Source organism: Mandrillus leucophaeus, unplaced genomic scaffold (genome assembly GCF_000951045.1).
Source record: "Mandrillus leucophaeus isolate KB7577 unplaced genomic scaffold, Mleu.le_1.0 Scaffold56, whole genome shotgun sequence".
In the NCBI taxonomy this organism is placed as follows: Eukaryota; Metazoa; Chordata; class Mammalia; order Primates; family Cercopithecidae; genus Mandrillus; species Mandrillus leucophaeus.
The window spans coordinates 138,375-162,928 of NW_012106030.1; the positions used below are offsets into that span (position 1 = coordinate 138,375).

Here is a 24,554-nt window from a genome sequence, read left to right on the forward strand (position 1 = left end):
GCTGCTAAACATGTAATGCATCATTCATAAAAGTTTTATTGGTTCTATTTTAGGGGGTGTGTGTGTGTGTGTTGGCTCAACAGATATGTCAGGACGTCTCCATGACAGTAAATTATCCAATCCAAATGTCAATAGTACTGCTGTTGAGAAATCCTTTCCTAGCTGATGGGGAATACAGTGATCATCAGGACAAAAATCCCTGCCCTAAAGGATCCTGCATATGTGCATGTGTGTATGTGGGAGGTTAGATAATAAATAAGTAATATTAGATGGTAGGGATATATCCTTTTCTATAAATAAGGGTAAGGGGAAAGAGATAGATGAGGGAGGCTATTTTGGATGGGATTTTCATGGAAGACCTCTTTGACGAGGTTATATCTGAAAAAGGACTTGATTTGATGTGAGCAAGTCATGCGAATACTTATGGGAAGAACATCATTTCAGGGAGAGGTAAAGGTACGTACAAAGCCCCTGAGGCAAGAACGAGCCTGATTTCTGTTTGGGAAACAGCAAGGAGGCCCTTGCGATGGAGCTAGGAGAGCAGAGGGGAGAGCCATAGGAGGTAATTTGGAAGTGGTAGTCAAGGGCCTGATCCCACAGATTATGAAGATGAAGTCCCAGTGTGATGGGAAGCCACTGGAGGGTTTGGATCAGGGGAATGTCATAATATGATTCCCATTTTAGAAGATTACTCTGGCTGCTGTGCAAGAATGGATGGTAATGGAATGACATGGCAGCAGAGAGATTTATTAGGAGGCTGTGGTAGTGATCGAATCCAAGACAGTACAGTAGATTATATATTGAAAGCAGAAGCATTGAAAATCCCCAGATTTGGAGTCTATTTTGAAGGTGGAACTGTCAGGATTCCCTGGTAGAGATACATCTGGATTATATGAGTCAGGATCAGTAGTATAAACTTTGGAATCATCAACATAGAGGTCAGGTTTAAAGCTGTGACATGGGATGAGCTCATCTAAGAACCGAACATAGATAAAGAAGCAGTCTCAGGATTGAGCCCTGGGACACTATAGGTTTTAGAGGTGGGGAATAAAAGGTGGTCTGGCAAAGGAGACTGACAAAGGATGGCCAGAAATATGAATCTAGAAGCTGGGTGAAGACAGTGTTTAAGGAGGAGAGTGTCCACTGGGTCAGATGCTATTGACAGATGAGGAGAGATATGGTCTGAGAGTTGGTAATAGAGGTCTTTGGTGATCTTGACAAGTGGGTTTTAGTGGAATGACAGAGAAGTACCAGCTTGGAGAGGGTTCAGGGTACTATGAGAAGAAAAATGGGTGCAGTGAATATTCAAGGAGTTTTGTTTTATTTTGTTTTTCTCTTGAACTCATGATCCAGCAGAAAGGGATGATACAGGAGAGGGATGGGGGAGGTAATTGCAGAAGCCAAATCCTTGAGATTGTGAGGAAAATGGATTTCAGTGCCAGGTGGAGGGATTGGATTTACTAGGGGGTAGGTTTAGGTCATATTCTCTATCAGAAAAGAAGGTGGAGAGGTTACAGACATGAATGCAGATGGGCTAGTAGATTTGTTGTGCATGGGTTCTCTTCTAATTGCTTGTTTCCTACGTGAAATAAGGAGGGTCATCAGCTGAGAGTGAGAAGAGGAAAGGGGTAATGCAGATTTGAAGCAAAAGGAGGAGCTTTACATAATATGAAAGTGTAGTGAACCTAACAATATTGAACGTGAAGTTTATAGAATACCTCCCAGGTTGCATCCATTCATAAATCATCCAGCAGATATTAATAGAGCACCAACTTTGTGTAAGTTACTATTTTTCAAAGTATAGAACTGTGACCCAGAATAATAAATGCATTTTAGTTTGAAAGCCAGCACACACGTGCGTGCACACACACACACAAACACACACACACCAAGATGGAACCAGCAAAAGTTTCATGAATCTAGTGTGAGATGCACTCTATTTTCTTTTCTAATCTATTTCATTTTTATGCTGGTCACAACCCATTAAACTGGTATCTCAATCCCCATTGTTTGAAAAGCATCATGATAAAAAATACAGATTTGTGTGTCCCCTTTCAAAGAGTTTAAAGTCACACATGAAGGTTGAGGATTGGGGGAAATTTCACTAATTCTTGTGTAGAACCTGCTTCGTGTCAGCCACTGTGTTAAGTGTCTTATTTATAGTGTCTATTCAATCTTGAACATCTCTATTTTATAGGAAAGAAGGAAGTCTTGTGTTAGATGGTTTCTCTAGTGAGTAAAACCATACTTTCTTCTATGATAACCCTAGCTGGGTTCAGTGAAAACAAAAGGCTACTTCCATTCGGGGTTTTCCTGCTTTTGTAAAATTCAACTGCTTTATTACATGTGAGAATTTCATTTCCGTTTGCATTATTTGGATAAAATGTGGAAATCTTTCAGGTCAAAACTATCTGTAGATTGGTTGCTTATTCATGGTTCTAACCTATAGGTTTAAATGCAATTTTTTAAAATGTGCAACTGTCAGTAACTCTCAAAAGCTAGACTTAGAATTGGCTCAGTGTCATCCGGTTCTCACAAACGTGATCATCGCAAAGGCTTTATCTCTGGCATTTTTTATCTTTAAAAATTATAAAGGTTTTAACATTTTTATTTCACAAAAATCAATAATACATAGACAAGAGATAAACCTAGGAAATATACAAAAGTAAAGAAAGAATTAAAATCCCTTTATTTAAAGACCAGTTGAAGCTTGCTTTACCCTTAATATTTTTAGCTCTATTCATTTGTATTGCATATATATTTACTAAAAACAAAGAGCTTATCTTATTTGTTCATGTATTTACTGAATTTTTAAAAATTGACAGATAAAATTGTAGGTATTTACTGTCTACAGCATGTTTTGAAATATATATATATATACACACACATTGTGGAAATAACTAAAATTAACATGTGCATTATCTATCTTATATAGTCATTGTTTTGTGATGAAAACATTTTACACCTACTTTCTTAGCATTTTTCAAGAATGTAATATATTAAGTATAGTCGCAATTGTAGTTGTACATTACTGTCTAGCAATTCTAAGTTAGTAGTTACCCAGTTGAAAGAGCAAAACGTGTACTTTGAGCTCAGAGGTCCCTACCGTGAATCAAAAATAGAGAAAGACGGAAAAACAAATTACATAAGTATTCTTTGTGCCTTCAGACAGAGTTACCAATTTCCCTTTTCTTATCCAAAAATGCCATTTACGAATTTCTGTAAATGATCTGTGTGTAGCTGTTTGACTGTAAGGGATAAGTCAGCTGTCGCTGTTCCAGTTTTGATTTCTCCTCTTGTCATGCTGCGCAAATTCTGCACTTGACTTTCCCAGACTTGTCTGTGCCGGGTGTAGGTTTTATATTAATATATTGGTATGTTTACTTCCAATTCATTACTTCCATGGTCTGTATTTAATGAGGTGTTGGTCAACAGTCTTTGGCGGGATGAGGGGAACAACTCTGATTGTAGTGCTTGCCGGGTTTTTTGTTGTTGTTTTTGTTTGTTGTTGTTGTTGTTGTTGTTTTAGACGGAGTCTTTCTCTGTTGCGCAGGCTGGAGTGTAGTGGCAATATTTCAGCTCACTGCAATCTCTGCCTCCTGGGTTCAAGCGATTCTCCTGCCTCAGCCTCCCGAGTGGCTGGGATTACAGGTGTGTGCCACCACGCCTGGCTAATTTTGTATTTTTTAGTAGAGAAGGTGTTTCACTATGTTGGCCAGGGTGGTCTCGAACACCTGACCTCAGGTGATCCACCCACCTTGGCCTCCAAAGGTGCTGGGATTACAGTTGTAAGCCACCACACCCGGCTGAGTTTCTACGGTGAAATATTAATACTTCCACTATGGCTAATTTTAAGCTACCAAGGTAATGTCACTGAACTTGGAGTTGGAAAGAGAAGCAATTGGTTCTCATGAGCTGGGAAGATCCCACTTTGGGATGTGAATGCCAGTGCCCTTGTTCAGTGTTTTCTTTAAGGACAGAATTTTAATTCTAATGTCCAGAAAAAGTCTGTTCTGTCTTCTACAGCTTCCAAATGCTGCCTGCAAAGTTGCTACCTCAGGGATTTTTTTGAAAAAGATCTGTTTGTATGGTGCTTTATCTCTTTGTAATGTAATGTCATTGTAATTTGTCTCAGTATGTGTTTCCTGCTTTGTTTTATGATTAGGAAGGACTAGTTTTACTCCCTGTTTTTAGAGTTGATTAAAGGGAAAACTACATTTGGATATTTGGATAAAAAAAATCATAAGAAACTTTCTGTATGTAACTATTAAATATTTCTTTCCTCTTCCCCTAAGAGATGCTCATCAATAGTTGTTGATACTTTCATTTTTGTTATCTCATGGGATGCACTGTCATTTATTTGCATTGCTTGGTTTCCCTTTTTTTTTTTTTGACATTGTATTTGTTTTAAACATCTATTTCCCTTTTCATACTGTGAAGCTTCTGAAGAAGAAAGCCTCTATTTTTCATCTTCATATGCCCAGGGTCTCTAACAATTACCTGAAACCAGTCCTTTGTTGAATAAACAATAAATAATTGACATGTATCTAATTTTCAGTCTTATAGTCACAAGAGGTCATACCTGGAGAAGTCATTTGGACTAATCCAAATTTAATTGAAGTTGAGGCTTAGTTATGATATGAGTTCCGTAAATAAGCAAGAAAGAAACCTAGGAGTAAGGCCTGGATACCATCCGTGGATGGGAGAAAGAAAGCAGTATTGACGATAAAGGAGAAAGGACCATGAGAAGAGAAGAGAGGACAGGGCCTGACAGTGACGAGAAGAGTCCAGGGTCAGAGATGGATTTGGAAACATTCGCTGAATGTGACTATAGAGGGATGTCACTTGTACTTTTTAGACAGCAGTTTGTTAATGTGTTTAGAGCAAAAGTTCATTTCAGATACTTAAGAAGGATTTGAGTGGATAGGAATGAGAACCAGTGAATGTAAATTGCTCATCCAAGACTAAGCTGAGATAGGAAGTAAAATAAAAGTTATATACTAAGAGTAGAATTCTAAAAGGGATAGTTATTTGCTTTAATGTTAAATTTTTTTTCGTTGTTGCCCTTATAAGTGACACTTCATAAAGGAGGTTTAATGTTTAAGTGCTATACGGAAAGTTCCACGTCTTACCAAATTGACGACTCTCTAGATTTGAGAACCCTAATTGAGGTGGGTGGAGATCTATGGTCTAATAGAAATCATAAAATGCTTTCAACAATAGACTTGATATTGAATGATTTTAATATGCTGTGCACATCTGTTGATGAGAGTACTAGAAGTGAATTGGAAAATTCCAATACAAGGCAATTCAAGATGGTATTATTGGTATATGCATTATAAGTCAATTGTTGGCATAGAAATACATCTATATGCTTTTGAAAAACCCAGAAATTACTGCTCTGAATCAATAGGGAGGCATCCCCTCACTGTGTCAGGTAAGTAGGAGCACACAAATAGTATAAGAAACAGCCTTGCCTACAGTCAGAGAGGCCATCTCCATGAAATGAATAGAGAGCAGCAATTAACAAGATACTGATTCTATGCCCCTCCCCCAAATTAAGTTCCCTTAAGAATGGATAGGTTGGCCGGGCGCAGTGACTGACGCCTGTAATCCCAGCACTTTGGGAGGTCGAGGCGGGCGGATCATGAGGTCAGGAGATCGAGACCATCCTGGCTAACACAGTGAAACCTCGTCTCTACTAAAAATACAAAAAATTAGCCGGGCGTGGTGGCGGACACCTGTAGTCCCAGCTACTCGGGAGGCAGAGACAGGAGAATGGCGTGAACCTGGGAGGTGGAGCTTGCGGTGAGCTGAGATGGCGCCACTGCACTCCAGCCTGGGCGGCAAAGCCATACTCTGTTTCCAAAAAAAAGGATAGGTTATGATGTGGTGAAGAAGAAAGGGAATTTTTAAGACAAAGTAAAAGCATAGGATGAGAATTGTATATACGGAGAAGAATGTGAAACAAAGGGGAAATTTGAATGTGTTTCAGTATTATAAAAAAGTAAATGATTTTCCAGGGACAGCTTAGTTCCAGAATTGCTTTATCTGTGCATATGCCAGATCAAAAGTAGCTTTTTAAAACCAATTTTAAAAAATTATGAAAGTGATACTTGAACTTTTTTAAAAAAAAATTCAAATTTAGTGAAGAAGTAAATCTTCGTCTCCTCCCCTAACCCCTGCCTTTACTCGAGAGTAACTTATTTTTTTTAATATTCTTCTGCAAATGTTAAAGTATATTTCTGTATACACATATTTTTATTTTATTTATTTTGAGACAGGGTTTCTCTCTGTCACCTAGGCTGGAGTGCAGTGGCATGATCTCAGCTCACTGTACCTTTCACCTCCCAGGCTCAAGCAATCCTCCCACTTAGCTGGGATTACAGGTGTGCGCCACCATGCCTGGCTACTTTGTTGTTGTTGTTGTGGAGATGAGATTTCACCACTGTTGGCCAGGCTGGTCTTGAATTCCTGGGCTAATGTGGTACGCCAGCCTTGGCCCCTCAGAGTGCTGGGATTACAGGAGTGAGCTGCTGTGCCTGGCCTATATATACATGTTTTTATAAGCATGTTTCATTTATACTCTTTCTGTCTCCTTTTTTTACACTTTTTTTCTTTTTTTGAGATGGAGTCTTGCTCTGTCGCCCAGGCTGGAGTACAGTGGCACGATCTTGGTTCACTGCAACCTCTACCTCCTGGGTTCAAATGATTCTCCTGCCTCAGCCTCCCTAGTAGCTGGGATAACAGACACCCACCACCGCACCTGGCTAATTTTTGTATTTTTAGTAGAGACGGGATTTCACCATGTTGGCCAGGCTGGTCTCTGAACTCCTGACGTCAGGTGATCCACCTGCCTCAGCCTCCCAAAGTGCTCGGACTACAGACATGAGCTACTGCACCCAGCCTGCTTTTTTTTTTTTTTTCTTACATTTAATATAGCCTAGAGGTCTTTCCAAATTGTTATATTGATTTCCTTTTTAAAAAAAAAAAAAAGCTATGTGGCGTTCAACTGTATGAATGTATATTATTTGCTCACCTACATAGAAATCTTATAGACTTGGCATAGCATGTTAACTTTTTACAAAGGTGTATAAATTTTTTATTGTATACAATGTTTTCTACAGGATAATGTATGTGGATGCATTTTTAAATTTCTACTTACATACACATTTCCATGTGCCTCACATTTAGAATGATAAAATCATTGGTTTGAAAAAGACTTTAAAAGTCATCTTGGACATGATGCTTTAATCTCCTTGATAAAATATCTACCACATAGGAGGAATAGTCCTTGTTTGAACTGGGTACTTGCTTGCTATTACCAGAAATAGCCACATCAGCTAAGATGCTTTCAGATGCAAGGAACAGAATGCCTGCCTAAAAGTGACTTAAACAGCAAGGGCATTTCAGTACCTCACTCATAAGAAGTCCAGAGATAGGCTGTCATGGGTTTTGGTTAATTTATTAGGTTCATGCAAAAGTAATTGCTGTTTTTGCCATGTTTTTAATGTTTTTAATTAAAACAGCAATTATTTTGCACCAACCTAATAGCATCTCTGAATCACTTAGCTTTACCTCAGAGGTGCAAGATTATTTTGATGGTCCAAGAATCATAACCTCACACAGTTGTGTCCAAAGGCGGACAAACAGAATGGCCTTTCTTTCCTACATATCAAGGTGGAGATCCAGTCCCAGAAGCCCCTTGGTGGACCTGCCTTTCCCTCTCATTGGTTAGAATCATGTCACATGCCCAAGAGTTAGTTTCATGGAATTGTGGGAAAGAATATCTCTAGAATGTCCAGATTTTATAGTGATAGGTCTTCTTCATAAGGAAGGTTCAGGGGGGTTGGGAGAGATGTAGAATACGTACTCTACAGAGTTGGCTAGAGTAGTCAATTTCCTTTTTGGATAGAGTCAAAATCTGTCTCTTAGTAACTCCACTATTGCTCTTAGTTAAGCTCTGTAACCCATTCCTAAGGAATAAGGGCTTCTAATGAAGGAATTGTGTAGAAAACTGTAATGTTTTCCCCATTTTTCTTTTTCTACACTCCTTTGCATGGTCCTTTATGTGCTGTCATAATAGTGAAAAATACAGAAGGTCACTGTTTTCTGTGGCTCAAACTCTTTCCTTGCTTTCATTGGACTGTGCCATAGCTGCACTGCACCATAGCTGCACTGCTTACTTTCTTTTTAGTAATTCATCAAAACCTATCATTGCTCCTTTATTTATTGTCTGTGCTTCCATTTTGTCACCCCAGATACCTGAAATAATAAGCTGATAGAAACAAGTCAGAACTTGTACCAAGTAGTTTTAATTGATTAGAGCTACGAGAACAAGTTGCATCCTTGTATCTTTTTAAGGTGATCACTAGGGATGCTATACATTTTAACAGTAATATGTGTTTTAACTTTCCTTTCCGTTTTCCTTCTTTTTCATCAAACTTTTAAAAGACCTCTGATTTAGAAGGGATGCTAAGTAGATATTTGATATGGGAGTCTTTCACTCTCAGTTACATACTAACCTTCATTTCTTTGGGCTTAGTATTTGTGAAGCAGTTGTCATAGTTTGGAAGAAAATATTAAATGGTGTAGAAATAAAAGACCAAGACCTTAGATCCTATGTGTGCCACTGTTTCCTTGACTTCTTAAGGTTTTAGGGATCTTGGAGGGTCCATCTCTGTTGGGGTCTGAGCATCTGTGAATTACAGGATTTCCTCCTTGTGATTGCATTTGTGTGAAGGGCTCATTGTTCTTTGACCCCCACCCTCCAGAATTCCTAGATAAGACCATATGTTTAAGGATACAATTTTTGAATGAAAACTTATAACAACCCAAATGTCCATCAGTGACAGACTGGATTAAGAAAATGTGGCACATATACACCATGGAATACTATGCAGCCATAAAAAAGGATGAGTTTGTGTCATTTGTAGGGACATGGATGCAGCTGGAAACCATCATTCTTAGCAAACTATCACAAGAACAGAAAACCAAACACCGCATGTTCTCACTCATAGGTGGGAACTGAACAATGAGATCACTTGGACTCGGGAAGGGGAACATCACACACCAGGGCCTATCATGGGGAGGGGGGAGGGGGGAGGGATTGCATTGGGAGTTATACCTGATATAAATGACGAGTAGATGGATGCTGATGAGTTGATGGGTGCAGCACACCAACATGGCACAAGTATACATATGTAACAAACCTGCACGTTATGCACATGTACCCTAGAACTTAAAGTATAATAATAATAATAATAATAAAAGATAGATCCAATTATTTCATTTCTAGGCGAGACATCAGTGGAGACAGTAGTTTCCCGGAACATTTCAGACTTTCTCCCTGATATTGAATGTGTAAAATTATTGACTTTCGAAACTAAATTCCTACTTAATACCTTTATTTTCTTTTTGCGCCATCCTTTGGATTTGTTTGCCTCATGTGTGTACATTTCTAGGAATCATGAAATCATGAGCCCTAGGAGGTTTAAAACTAGAATCTCGTCAGTTCAAAATTTGCAAAATACATGAGTCCAGAGAAAAAAGGGGTACTCTACCCCTCAAATAACATTTTTTTACATGGTATGTTCCCTTAAAGGTCACAGTATATGGAAAGAACATGGGGTCTGCTACTGAGTAAAAAAGAGATACCAAGCAAGATTTTCAAATCCTTGAATAAATGGCTGTCTATTCTCCAGCTCTACCTTCTTTCCTGCATGTCATATGGAACTAGCCTATGTGTTATGACTGGCTATTATAATGGTCTGTGAAAGTCTCTACCTTTTGTTTCTAGAACACGTGGGTCTTTTACACATTGTTCCTAACTTGCGTATTGGTGGGGAAGCAGAATATCCAAACTGACAGGTAATCCGACTTCTTGGCTAAGCTACACGAAATACTGTTTGGTCCCTCAACTATTTGATTATTTTCTTCCTTGTTCTTTAATTTCCTGGGAATGTGGAAGAAATCTCACTACCTGTTTCTCAGTGCCTGAAAAGACGAAGTCTTTTTGGAAAAATGCCTTATTAAAAATTTGCTTTTTATGTTCAATTCTCTTCCAGGATAGTGCCCAAATAATTGTAGAAGGGATTTGGGATTTTTGCCTATTTTACATGCTCAAAAGTGGGAAATATTCTAAAAGTTTTGTGAATTTTGTTTATAGAGAACACTTTTTATCTGTTCATAAAGGCAATGGTGAACTATTCCATTAGTACCTACTTGGAGAAATGTGGCAGGGCTTAGCGACCTTGTAAATGATAGGTTTGGATCCATTATGAAGACTAAGAGTCTTATACTTCTATAAACGTCAGTTTAAAAAAGAGGGTAAATGGGGCAAGTGCGGTGGCTCATGCCTGTAATCTCAGCACTTTGGGAGGCCCAGGTAGGCGGATCACTTGAGGTCAGGAATTCGAGATCAGCCTGGCCAACATGGTGAAACCCGTCTTTACTAAAAATACAAAAATTAGCCAAGCATGGTGGTGTGCACCTGTAGTCCCAGCTATTTGGGAGGCTGAGGCAGGAGAATCGGTTGAACCCGGGCGGGGGAGGTTGCAGTGAGCTGAAATCGTGCCACTGCACTCCAGCCTGGGCAACACAGTGAGACTCTGGTTCCAAATACATTATATAAATAAAAGGGCAAATGAAGGTGAGAAAGACTCAAATGTGAATCGGGCAGACCATCACATTTTCTTTCTTTACACTTTAGAAGTTCATCTGGACCCCTACCGAACATGGTGTCCTGTTGCAGACTGTCAGACAGTGTGCCCTATTGCATCGAGTGACCCAGGACAGCCTGTGCTGGTGGAATGCCCTTCTTGCCACCTGAAATTCTGCTCGTGTTGCAAGGATGCTTGGCATGCAGAGGTCTCCTGTAGAGACAATCAGCCTGTTGTCCTGCCAACAGAGCACAGGTAAGAAAGGAAACTTTGTCTTTGGGATTATTCAATAGTTCTCTTAGAAACTCAACATACGTTACATGTAGAAGGAATTACGTTGTGATGGCGTTTAGAGATTGGTTGTTTTCTTGCAGAACTTCCCGTAGAAGTGTCTCAGAATTGGTAAGTTGCCAATACTAAAGCATTTCTAGTTGTTCGCCCCAGAGGAATCTTCCAGATATTGCTGGAATTAAAGTTTGTATGAGTTTTGCTTTCTCTTTAGGTAGCAAGGCACTGTGGTCTACTGGTTCTCAGTAGGAAATCGTGACTTGTCCCAGCCATTTGCTCAGATGCCGTATCTGCCTGTATTGGGATATATTATTCTTGTTGCTTGCAAAATGAGACAGAAATTTTCTTAGCTGACTAAATTGCCAGCTCATGATGTGTGACAGTCATATTAGAAAGAATGCAGGAATAGAAATAATGGTCCTAAATTCTTTCAGCACATAGAAAGGAGGGTTCTCTTGTGATACTTTATGCTTTGTAAAGGTTGAGATTTTGTTGTGATAGGAAGCAATTAAATCTGTACCTTTTTAGTACAGTGGGGTTTTTGTTTTGTTTTGTTTTGTTTTTGAGACAGAGTCTTGCTCTGTTGCCTAGGCTGGAGGGCAGTGGCATGATCTTGGCTCACTGCAACCACCGCCTCCTGGGTTCAAGTGATTCTCCTGCCTCAGCCTCCTGATTAGCTGGGGTTACAGGCACTTGCCACCATGCTTGGCTAATTTTTGTATTTTTAGTAGAGATGGGGTTTCACCATATTGGCCAGGCTGGTCTTGAAATCCTGACCTCAAGTGATCCACCCACCTACACCTCCCAAAGTGCTGGGATTACAGACATAAGCCACTGCACTTGGACGACACAGAGGGTTTTTATGGCAGCAGCAGTGCCCAGAGTGAGAGACCTCTGTGTTTCATTCCTGCTTTGCTTGAGGCTATAGTTGTTCTGCATCAGCAAGAACAAAACACCAGTGTTGTAACCCCATTGGCTTAATCACACAGTGCACCCAGAATGTGTAGAACCAGGCTTCAGGTATAGTAATGCTACCTGGCTATGATGCTGTGCTTGAATGTCAGAACAAACAAATGGAGAGGAATAAAAGAGCTAATACACGTGGCACGCATGTGCCCTCTCAGCCAGATTTAAACCAGTGTTGCCTACATTTTCGTGGCCGTAGCAGGAAGCTCTGCGGGTATCACAGGGCAATGTAAAGAACTCAGAGGATAGGAGGGTTTGCATTCTGACATTGTCACTTAGCATCTGTGTGTCTCATAGAAGTCACTCAGCCTCTGTGAGTCTGTTTCCTTATCTGAAAATAAGGGAATTAAGATACAAGTTGAGCGTCCCCTATCCAAAATACTTGGGGTAAGAAGTGTTTCAGATCTCAGTTTTTTCAGATTTTGAAATACTTTCATTATAGGTTTATTGGTTGAACATCCTTACTCTGAATATCAGAAGTCAGAAAGGCTCCAATGAGCATTTCCTTTCCTTTGTCATGTTGGCACTCAAAAAGTTTCAGATTTTGGAGCATTTTGGATTTCAAATTTTGGACTAGGGATGCTCAACCTGTAATAACTGTCTTATGACAATATGAGGTTATTGTTCATATGAAATCTGATAATAGATTTGACAACACTCTGTGAATTGGCTATGTCTGTGTGCTGGGTGGTAGTTTTGATGGGCAGTAGCTAAAGTGTTACCTGGTGCTATCGCTCACCTATCCGTCTCTCCCACTCCAATTCCTATTGCTTATTTTCTGTGCCCCTTGGGGCTGTGAGCCTGTATTGGTCTATTTGTCTGTTTGGAGAAGGTCTTTTGAAAGTATTGGACATTATTTTAAAGTGTTGATATTTGAGACCCCCTTCTCCATTTGTCTAATGAACAGACCATTAGATTATATACGCCCAGTTTGACCCTAACCTAGTTTCTCTGCTGTGTAGCCAACTCCTTGCTGTTCTTATTTAGGCAATGCATGCTTAGGGAATGAAATATTAATTTGACAAAATAGTGAGTTAAATCAGTGGTGGAAACTGTAATTATATAATTCACAGAAAGCCAAAATAAATATTCTTTCTTGTATGAGTTGTCTGTACATCTAATAATGTTTTTGCCCACACCCTGTCTTTTGGAAGTGAATTAAGCATGGATAACTATGAGTTCATTATCTAACCATCAGGAGCCCTGGGAATTCAACTGATGACCATTTCTCATCCATTTTGTTTCTAGAGCCCTCTTTGGGACAGATGCAGAAGCCCCCATTAAGCAATGCCCAGTTTGCCGGGTTTATATCGAACGCAATGAAGGCTGCGCTCAGATGATGTGCAAAAACTGCAAGCATACATTTTGCTGGTACTGCCTCCAGAACTTGGACGTAAGTGCCACCTAGGTTTGTTGTATGGTTTTTTGTACACTGTATCTGCACCACAGCCGATATCCTACAGATTTTCCTTTAAAATATTGAGATGATTTTTGTCCTGCAAAAGGAATTTATTTTTCTTAATGAGACTTCCTAAGTCTGCTACTTTAGATATCTAAAAACATCTTTTTGATGACCTTACATATGCCACCTTGGTGTTAAAGGCAAGCTTTTGTTTTAGGGGCATTTCTTGCTATTTGGACATTGTCTCTATTATGTAAAGGACTATTAATGTCTTCATTTTATATTGCTGTTGTAACTAATTAGCACATACTTAGTGGCTTAAAATACCACACACACAAAAAATTATCCCACAGTTTTTCACTTTGGAAGTCTGATATAGGTCTTGCTGGATTAAAATCAAGGTGTCAGCTGGGCTGCATTTCTTTCTGGAGGCTCTAAGGGAGAATCTGTTTTCTTGCCTTAGAGGCTGTCTGCTTTCCTTAGCTTGTGGCCTCTTCCTCCATCTTCAAAGCCAGCAACATCAGATCTCTCACTCCCTTCTTTCTTAGTCATTGCTCCCTCTGACCACAGCTGGGAAAGGTTCTCTGCCTAAAGGACCAATGTGATGAGATTGGGCCCATCAGGATAATGTAGGATAATCTCCTTTATCTCAGGGTTCTTAATTTAATCATACTTACAGAATCCCTCTTGTCATATAGGGTAACACATTCACAGATTCTGGGGATTAGGCCATGATATCTTTGGGAGGTAGTTATTCTGCCTACCACTATTAGGTTTTTTTCTTCTTTTTGAATTTAAAGGAAAATGGTTCAAATCAATGGTGTCTCTTAACTCTCTTCTCTCCCTCATGCGCTCTCTCTCTCTCTCTCTCTCCTCTCCCTCATGCACGCGCGCTCTCTCTCTCTCTCTCTCTTCTTTTGTTCATGGGCATGCAGCATTATCACTACTGTTTTGACAGTGTTCCCTTCCCAGATCAAGGGGCTTGGCTTAATTTTTTCTCACCATTCGTGAATCAAGTCTTCTCACATTCAGGTGCAGTTTTATTCAGCCCTGTGCCAAGGCTAATGGTAACTTCAGAGTTAAAAATGCAGTGTGAAGGGTTAGTGAGTAGGTCTTACTTCACTTCTGGTCTTTTAAAGTTTGGGGTAGCATAAGTTGTTTGTAGATAACACTCTGTTTTGGCAATTTGGACCTCTGAAATATGTCCATATCAGTGTAAGCCCTCAGTTACCATTGAGTTGCTATTCTTTTCTCACTCTTTGTTTTGATTGCTTGATTTGCTTTAATCCAACAAGTGATTTGTGTAGTGCTTTAGTTCAGACAAGCTTAGTGAGTAGTGAGTGTGCAGTTAGCATGTAATATCTGCTGGCCACCACCTGCTTGATTTTTAACTGAAAACTCGATATGTTGTTTAAGATGACATGTATGAATAATAATAATAACCTCCATCTTAGTGATTTAAGAAGAGGTATGAACTGGGGGGAAGAAAATGGACATTTTAGACTCTAGAAGTTCAGCAGCTCAGGTTGGAAGATATATTTTCCATTTAGAAATTGATTTGTCATAGGCCCTTGAATTACAATTTTGTTTGATATTTAAGACCTAGCACACAGCTAAATGAGTGATATTCTGGATGAGGATTTTATTGACTGTACATTACACATGCATTACAAGTGAAAAACAGTTTTTTGTTTGTTTGTTTTCCTTCAGGTTTCACCAGAATATTAATTGGGTTCATATCCACAAGGAGGCCGAGCCCATGAGGTTCTCTTTAGGAGGCCAGAGTATAAGGGAACAATTATGTGCACCAGATCTCCATCCTTTGGCTGAAATGTGTTTGGGGGATGGTGTTGCAAAGAACATGCTGTTCTGTCTCTTGTGCTGTTCTGGTTCTGGAGATGAAATGGTGCAGCTGTTAAATGGCTGAATACACATACTTCAAATGTCGAAGCATCTTTTTTCTGGTGACTGTTTTCTAAGATCTCATTTTCAGTTTTAGCCAGGGGCATTGGATTGTTGGTAATGATGTTTTTCTCTACGCAAGTGGAGTTCTACATCAGATGATGGTGTGGATCTCTGTTTATAGAAAAGTGTGAGAGCCTGGGGCCAGGACAGGGGTGACTGTCTAAAATCCAGGCCTGAGACCGACACGAAACAGGAATTTTGAGTGTTGTTGGAGTTGAGCTTGTTCCTGCCTTGATTCTCACCCCTGTAGTTTCAGAGGATGAGTTATGCTTAATTGTCTGCTTTAGAATTCTATTCCTGTCCATAGCCTTAGAGACTTGAGCTGTTCAGTTATCTCTTTCCTCTCCTGTGGTTTCAGTTTCCACTCTACACTCTCTCAGCATATCCATGCATTCGACTGTGTCACATTTAAACACAAGTAAACGTTTTTCTTAAAGCCTGCATCTTTTCCTTACTACCCCTCTATTTATCTTTCCTTTAGAAGCCAAGCTTCAAAAAAAGCCTAATCACCTCTTGCTACTGACATTACTTACCTTCCAAACACTACAATGTGCGCGGATGGCCATGTAGTCATACCCCGACTGTACCCCTTTCCCAGATTTTGAGTGATTTCTTACTGGCAGAATCCAATAATACTTGTTCTTAGTGTACCTAGATTCTCTGCTGCATTTAACATCTTGACCACATCCATTTCAGTGATACTACCTCTGTTGGTTTCTCTTCTACCTTTCTGGTCATATCCCAGTTCCCTTTCTAGCCTCTTCTTTGACCCAGTCTTAAATGCCTGTGTTCAGCAGCCTCTTTGCTTCTCAGTTTAGCCCTCTTCCTAGTTAATCTCAGTCTCTTCTATGGTTTCTTCTGTCCCACGTACACTGATGCCCAATTGAGACCCCTTTCTCCATTTGTCTAATGAACAGACTATTAGATAGATTATCTACACCTAATTTGGACCCTGAGCTAATTTCTCTGCTGAGGTTCAAGTTTTGTTTTTGTTTTTGTTTTTGTTTTTGTTTTTTCAGTGTAGTTCTATATGATGAACTTTTTGAACAGCCCTGCTTGGATGTCTCAACCATCTCTCAAGTTCAACATGTCCAAACTTACCTTCCCAACAAACTCCATCTCTGTGTTGTCACTTCTCTCAATAAAGCCACTGCCTTCTTTCAACCCAACCACTTTCCCTTCTCTGTGATTGCTTCTCCTTGTTTCTCTCTAGTTACTTTCTTAATATCTTAGGACTGTAACTTCCTCTTCTCCATCCGTCCTCAGTCACTGGCGTGCTCTCTCTCCTGGTTTGCCACACCAGCCTTTCTGCTACCTTGTTCCTGGTCTTCCCATTCCACTGGACCTCTGCCAGAGCTGCCTTGCTAAGATAAGTAGTCAGGTCATTACTACTCTTTTTTTTTTTTTCTTTCTTAAAATTAATTGAGATTCTTATTGATTATGATCTGTTTTCACTTGGTGATTTACATAACTACCAAGATAAAGATTATGGGCTTGGAATTCTAGAGGGAGTCACTGATATCACCAGAGAAAAACTTTGCCTTCCATTTGGTGATCTGATGTGGTTTGTATTCATTTCTCAATTTAAAACTGCATATTTACTGAAACCAATCTTTTTATTTTTCAGAATGACATTTTCCTCAGACATTATGACAAAGGGCCATGCAGGAATAAACTTGGCCACTCAAGAGCGTCAGTGATGTGGAACCGAACACAGGTACCCTGACCTTACAGGGAGCGTGACATAAACCAAAACCATGATGGCTTAAAGAGCCCCCCTCTTCCTCTTCCCTGCACTATTCCCTCCTGGGAGGTCCCATCTCAGCCTGGGAGCTTCTGGAGAGTGCCAGGGCAGGACTAGGGAAAAGTAATGGGGTAACTACCTAAAGTTAATTCATGAGCACGGTCTCCTTAAGGACAAGTGGAGGAGCGGGGGCACCAGAGCTGCCAGGCAATCAACAGTGACATGCAGAATGCAGGCAGATATTCTTTCCTCTTGAGGAACAGTGGAATGACTTTCCTAAAGCCCTTTAAGGCATATTACCTTTCAAAGGTAGTGTATTAGTCTGTTCTCACACTACTAATAAAGACATACCTGAGACTAAGCTAGTTATTAAGGAAAGGGGTTTAATGGACTCACAATTCCACATGGCTGGGGAGGCCTCACAGTCATGGCAGAAGGCAGAGGAGGAGCAAAGTCACATCGTAAATGGCGGCAGGTGAGAGAGCTTGTGCAGGGGAACTCCCATTTTTATAAAACCATCACGTCTCATGAAACTTATTCACTACCACAAGAACAGTATGGGGGAAACCACCCCCATAATTCAATTATCTCCACCTGACCCTGCCCTTGACACATGGGGATTATTGCAATTCAAGATGAGATTTGGGTGGAGACACAGCCAAACCATATCAGGCAGTGCTCTGAAACCCTGTGAGCCCTTCCTGGGGCTTAGATCCCTCTGTACATGCCATTGTGTGTTTATGTGGCAGGTTCAAAAGGAGTCATGGTTTATTTTTAATAGTGTTTTATATTTATTAAAGGTCGTGTTCCTTTGGATGGAGTCAGTGCTAATATCCTAGTAATCATTAACATCCCCATGAGCTAGTTGAGGAAATTCAGGTAGAGAGAGCACCAACACTGATAATTCATGACTATGCTGAGCTTGCGACAGCTTGAGTTGGCATTTGGATGGTTTCCATCCTTGATGTGGTCCTTTGTATCTCTCTGGCTTCTCTCCAATTCAGATCAATCCTGGGCACTAGCTGAAAGATCCCAGAAATGTAACTGTTCTATGTGCCTGAGATGATGTCTTGTTCAGGCTGCTATAACAAATGACCATAGACTGGGAGGCTTAAAGAACAGAAATTTACCTCTCATAGTTCTGGAGGCTGAGAAGTCTGAGGTTCAGGTGACAGCATGGTCGTGTCCTAGCAAGGGCTCTCTTCCTGGTTTGAAGATGGCCATTTTTTTTTTGCTGTGTCTTCGCATGGCATAGAGCCTAGAGAAAGAAGCAAGCTCTCTGGCATGTGTTCTCGTAAGAGCACGAATCCCATCATGAGGGCCCTGCCTTCATAAACCAACTAGCTTCTAAAGGCCTCGTCTGCAAATACCATCACATCGGGGATTTAGGGTTTCAACATATGAGCTTCAGGGGGACACAAACATTTGGCCCACAGCAGATAGTATAGTTGGAATAAGTATACATATTGAAAGACTTAATTGCTGAGATATGCTTTTCTTTGAAATTTCCAGGTGGTGGGGATTCTCGTAGGCTTGGGCATCATTGCCTTGGTTACTTCACCCTTGTTACTCCTGGCCTCCCCATGTATAATCTGTTGTGTCTGCAAGTCCTGTCGGGGCAAGAAGAAAAAGCACGACCCATCCACAACCTAAAGATCTCTGTGTTCGTTTGCCCCAGATGTGTGAGTTACGTGAGATGGCACAGTGATGAAGCCCCATTTAGTGACCTTGCCTCCTTCTCCTTGCCAACTTTGAAAGTGCCTCTGTGTCCAGACTTTGAACTTGCCTGCCCGCCTTCAGCATCAGGAAAGGCCAAGTCCTGGGTGTGAGCGTTCCTGTGTAACAAGAACTGGGCTCAACAGTCCAGCTGTGTCTATGGAGCATGTCAGGAGCTTTGGGGTTGCTTGAGATGAATGCACATACCATTTTATCTTCCAAAGGATCTCACTGGACTGTTCAACTTCCAGCCAAATTCACGGAGCGTGAGGGAACATTTGATATAACAAGTGTGTTGGCATGGTTGGCAACATACAAGATAACCAAGAAGCCAGAGCCTGTTCTGTGTTGATTTGACTACCACGAGAAACACAGGGGAAACCTGATGAGGAGAAGGATAAGACTGTGTGACGAGAAATCCTCATAGGAGCTGTAAAGCAGGCTGCTGATCTCAGCAGTTGATATGGTGGTTGTGCCTCTGCTGGCTACTGGGTGTGCTGTCCCCAGTGTTCCCGCTGTGATTTGGCAGAAACACAATAGGTTTCTCTTTGTGTGATCTCAGCTTCAAGCAGGAGAAACTGCTGTGCAGAGGGAGTTGCCCCTTCCCAGTAAAAGAGTTACAGCCTGTTAAACAATATGTTCTAATTTAGTGTCTCTCCCTTGGCAAATGTAAGTTTTCTAAGTTGGCCAACTTGTCTCTTACAGCCAGTAGCTGTGATCTACAAAATTGTTTCATATGAAATACGGGTAGAGTGGTAGAGTTTCAAAACTTCCGTCATAGATAACTGGGACCTTTCTCAGGATCTGTGTTCACATACCCAGTAGATTTGGAATCGGGCCTAAGAGTACACATGGAGAGTAAATATTAAAGTGTATATTATGTACATCTAGAATCCATGTGACTTGCAGCCTGCCTGTAATTTCTATCCATTGAGCATGCATGGATACACCCAATAGTACACACAAAATAAATGTTTACTTAAGAGCCATTCTATCCTTCTGTGACTGAAATGGTTTATTGTAAATCTGCCTAAAGATTTTTTGCATATTATATATGTGAATTTTGGTTGTAAGTTCATAACTTACCCAAGGGTATAGACTCATAACTCTTTTAAAACAGTACTTAGTACAATATCCTGCCATCTCTGTTTGTAAAAACACTAATTGATAACCGAGTCATTTACATATTTTCAAACACAGAGCAGCTCTTTTCTCAGCATAATTTATTATTGCTGTTTCAGCATCTGTTAGGACAGTCTGAATACTTTGTTACAAGGCACTGATAAAACAGCAACAAAAACATGTAAGAAATAAAATAGAAATGCTTTATATATTTTAGTTTAAATTTATATATCACCTCATTGTGACTTATTTTTTCCATTATACCATTAGTCAGATTTGAATAACGAGGTTTTGAAAGGCTAAAACCTTTTCTCCAATGACAGGATTATATAATTGCTATTGACAGTGTAGCCTGGTGCTTCATGAGACCTATGCTAAATGTTACTGTAGAGTTCTTGAAGCCAGGGATACCATATCAGGAACTATCCAGGATCTATGATATTTTCTGAGGTAACTAGATAATAGAATATCAAATTGCTGCTATCTTGGACCTATTATTAAAGGATGATGCTTTGCCTATGTAATAGGATATATCCTAAGTGGGGATGTGTATATTTAAGGAACTTTAATTCACGTGTATATATTGATATCTGATGTATGTGTAGTACATCAATTGGTCATGTACATTTTAATTTACACATTGTATAGAACATAGATGAGAACTCTGGGAAAACCTGGGAATGGCAACCAACCAAAATCATTTTTAATCATCTATTAGAAATTTCTTAATATTGTGTCTTTTTCTTTTGAAACTCTAAATATTTCAGAGAAAAACACTGTCTTCTATCAGTGTAGTTCATGTTAGTATAATTATAGATTTACATATATTTGAACAGTTCATTTGCTTTGTTTTACACATAGCCTACTGCCTCATTATAGGTAAAAGGCATTTATAACTGCTCAGGGGAACTCAACTGAAACTGAATTTTTGTAACAAGAATGTTAATAGTGGCGATGTCCTCTGTCAGTAAACTCTTTAAGCTTGGTGCCACTAAGAGTCTTTTAAATGGGGGCTGATTTCAAGTAACATAAAATACTGTGTTACCAGAGGAAGAGGTCCCAAATTTGGAGTTAAGATGGAAGAAAATATATATGCTATTTCCTTGGAAAATTGAAGGAATTTGCCGCCTTACAGAGATCGTATCACCGAATTAGCTGCTTATTTTTTTTTTGGCCAGGGCTACGGAGTGGGGGTTGTTTGTCAAACTGATTTTGAATAACTGGATTTAATTTTTTTTAACGTTGAAAAGTGCCTGAAAAATGGTAAATTCTTAAATGTGTGAGATTGTCAGAATCAACAAAACTAGGTTGGTTAAACATATCTGGTGCATCAAAGGGCATGATGCAAACCAATCTAGAGACTGTTTATAGAGAAGACAGCTGGCAACTTTTTGTTTTTTTGGACAGGGTCTCCCTTTGTCACCCAGGCTGGAGTGCAGTGGCATGATCATGGTTCACAGAACCCCTACCTCCTGGGCTCAAGCATTCCTCCCACCTTAGCCTCCTGAGCAGCTGGGACTACAGGCACACACCACCACACCTGGCTAAGTTTTGTACTTTTTGTAGAGATGGAGTTTCTCTGTGTTGCCCAGGCTTGTCTCAAACTCCTGGGCTTAAGCGATCCACCCACCTTGGCCTCCCAAAGTGTTGGGATTACAGGTGTGTGTCACTGTGCCTGACAGCTGACAATTTTAACTGGCAACTTTGATAACAGAGGCTGCTATTCTTGTTTTAGATAATTGGCCAGTGACAGAGTTTACTCTTGCCTCCTTTCTCAGTCTGCCAGCTTTGTCCTTTCTGAATGATTCTCTTTCTGTATTAGGGATATTTGGATTCTCTGCTATGGCAGGAATCTTTTTGCGTTTGGAGTGTAGTCCATTTGCAATAGATATAAAAAATCCATCCCCAAATTGTAACCTGGATGTAATAGTCCAGCATCCAGTAATCCTATGGAATGTATTAGCACAACATCTTACCATTGTCCCATCTAGGAAATTTTTTCTTGTTATGAAGTAGGGAAGTGAGGAGGAAAGCCATGCAGAAGCAAATGTTAGAATCTTAGGCATCCTATTTGTTCATGCTGTGGGTATTTGCTTTGGACTTGGAGTCTGTACTTTGAAAGAGGCCTTTGAAAAACAAATAATTCAGTGTGAATTTTCTAGTAGCGTGCTTCATGAAAATATTACTTATCCAGGTTTGCAAATGTACATGTTCATTTGAATGTAAATCACCGTTTCTTGGAACCCCACGTTTTTTCTTAAAAATTATTCTGAATCTAAGTATGTATTACTTTAGCCTTCCCTACACAGTACTTATAAAAGACTTTTCTTTCTGTTCATGAATGGATGCCTTTATGTGATATAGAGTCATGTGTGTATGTGTAGCTTTAAGGGCAATTTCAGAAATGCATTAGATGAATGACATTTTATAAAGCGATCACAATTGATATATACAGGCTGTTATGTCTCATGTCATGATCTGGGAAGTTTTATGTATTTTAAAAAATTGCTATTGTGTTATATTTTTCCAATTTTTGGAGAAGAAAATAGGCTCTCTAGCCACAATAAATGTGAGCAGGAAATCAATTGTGTTAACCTTTGTTGCGCTGCACAATTCTAAGCATGTTCAATTTTATCCTCTAAGAACCAACCAAGTCACTGTTAAATCCTAGGTTCTGAATTTACAAAATGTACCAGAATTTGCAATACCATCTATGGAAATAACTCTTGCTACTTTACTTCTTAAAAGAAATGTGGCCAGGTGGGTGTGGTAGCTCACGCCTGTAATCCCAGCACTTTGGGAGGCCAAAGTGGGCAGATCACCTGAGGTCAGGAGTTCGAGACCTGCCTGGCCAACATGGTAAAACCCCATCGCTACTAAAAACACACAAAAATTAGAACCCTGTCTCTACTAAAAATACAAAAAAATTAGCTGGGCGTGGTGGCGCATGCCTGTAATCCCAGCTACTTGGGAGGCTGAGGCAGGAGAACTGCTTGAACCTGGGAGGTGGAGGTTGCGGTGAGCCAAGATTGTGCCATTGCACTCCAGCCTGGGCAGCAAGAGCGAAACTCCGTCTCAAAAAAAAAAAAAACAAAAAAAAAAAGGTGGGGCGGGGGTAAATGTAATGTCTTTGTTACACACTTTCTTCTTTGTAGGTGTGGTAGTTCACACTGCCCGTGCACAGGAATTGATCATTATCCAGAGAAATAACGAATAATACAGATCTTTGATCATTCTAATAAAAAATGCTGCCAAGTGTCAAAGCCGTTTGTTCTGTAAAATGAAGGTTGGACTAAATGCTAAGGTCAGTTCTAACCTTCCAAAAGGGTAGAGGAATGTGTTTCCTTGTTACGATTTTTTAACAAAGGATTTAGAGTGTTAAGGTCATTTCCATTTGAATTAGTATTCAAGGCAGGCCTTAAGTTGGGCGCCAAAGATTACTTAACAACTAGAGCTTGTGTTTCTACAAAACCGAAAGCTCACTCTCCTGTACTGGTGTAGAAGCCTTTTTATTGAAGGCGAGATGCTTCTAAAATGGTACCTGCATACAAAGGTTTACAATTGACGTACAATTCAAATTTCGTTTTCTAATCATTCTGTTTTGAGGAAATCAATAAGATCATTTTAAAAGACTTTTGGGTTGTGGTTTCTTAATTTTCTTAATCATCTCCTAGAATGTCAACATTATTTCATTTTGAAAGTGTGCTTATTGTTTGCTAAACTTGAATTTGCATTCCCAAAGAAATATTGAATGAACCATTTTATATAGCAGTGATTTTAATCAGTGCCCTAACCAGGAAACTCATTGCCATGTAAATTATGAATCTGGTGATTTGGAGGAGAATAATAATTAGGTTTTTCTGTAATTCAATTATTTTCATTTGTTAGATAATAAATCTAGTTTTCTTTAGACCCTCAAGATCATGCCCAACTCTATGAGAAAAAGGAAACAAATCTGCTTAAATGCGTTCATAGCAATTATAATGTTTTATTTGTATATTTTTACGTAAACTAAAGAACTTTTGAGAACAATCCTTTGAGATAAATGGAGCAGATTAGATCCATTTTATGGAGAAAGCAATGTTTTGTATTCATGTCTTGCTAAGAGTCATAATGATGAGTGACAGCCGGGAAAAGAATGCACTAGGACTTGAAAGTTCTATAATGCTCTTTCATTAGTAATTTTGAGTCTTTCACTCCCAAATCTGTGAGTCCCAAGAGAACGTAGTACCCTCTCATTTATCTGTATCAGTGGAGATGTACGTAAGAACATATTATTTCAAATCATCACTTAGAGGCTATGTTTTGGTGAGTACCTCTGAGATCCCCTCACCTCACTCCTTTAGGTTTGGCTAGAGAAGGACAGGAGATGGAAGGTAATTAGAAAGATAACACAGTGGTCTGCATCTGACTTGCTAATATTGGAAGCAGAATTATAGCTGAATCTATATACTCACCCCAAATGCCCCAGTGCTTGCCTCTCTCCTACAAAGTACATTCTCAGAAGTTCCAATCAAGACTCAAAGGGACTGTTAACTCAGATCTAACTCCTTTCTTCTTAACATTACTAACTTGTACTCAAATGTATATTTGTAGCCTACCATTAAATAAATCAATTGGCAGTTTCAGAAGCTAGAAAGGGGACTCCAAATAATGAACTTAATTTCTCATCCATAAAGAAGTCCTTTCA

General features: G+C 39.7%; 1 protein-coding gene across 1 annotated transcript in view; it reads left to right on the forward strand.

The window, feature by feature from the left end:
* RNF144B (ring finger protein 144B) overlaps positions 1 to 22,206 on the forward strand; it is an 81,685-nt gene extending 59,479 nt beyond the window's left edge. The window contains exons 5-8 of the mRNA XM_011998161.1: positions 10,712 to 10,916; positions 13,164 to 13,308; positions 16,910 to 16,999; positions 18,539 to 22,206. Coding sequence (XP_011853551.1) covers positions 10,712 to 10,916; positions 13,164 to 13,308; positions 16,910 to 16,999; positions 18,539 to 18,679 — 581 coding nt within the window. The 3' untranslated portion in view covers positions 18,680 to 22,206. The remainder of the gene's footprint in view (positions 1 to 10,711; positions 10,917 to 13,163; positions 13,309 to 16,909; positions 17,000 to 18,538) is intronic.
* Positions 22,207 to 24,554: the final 2,348 nt, after the last annotated feature.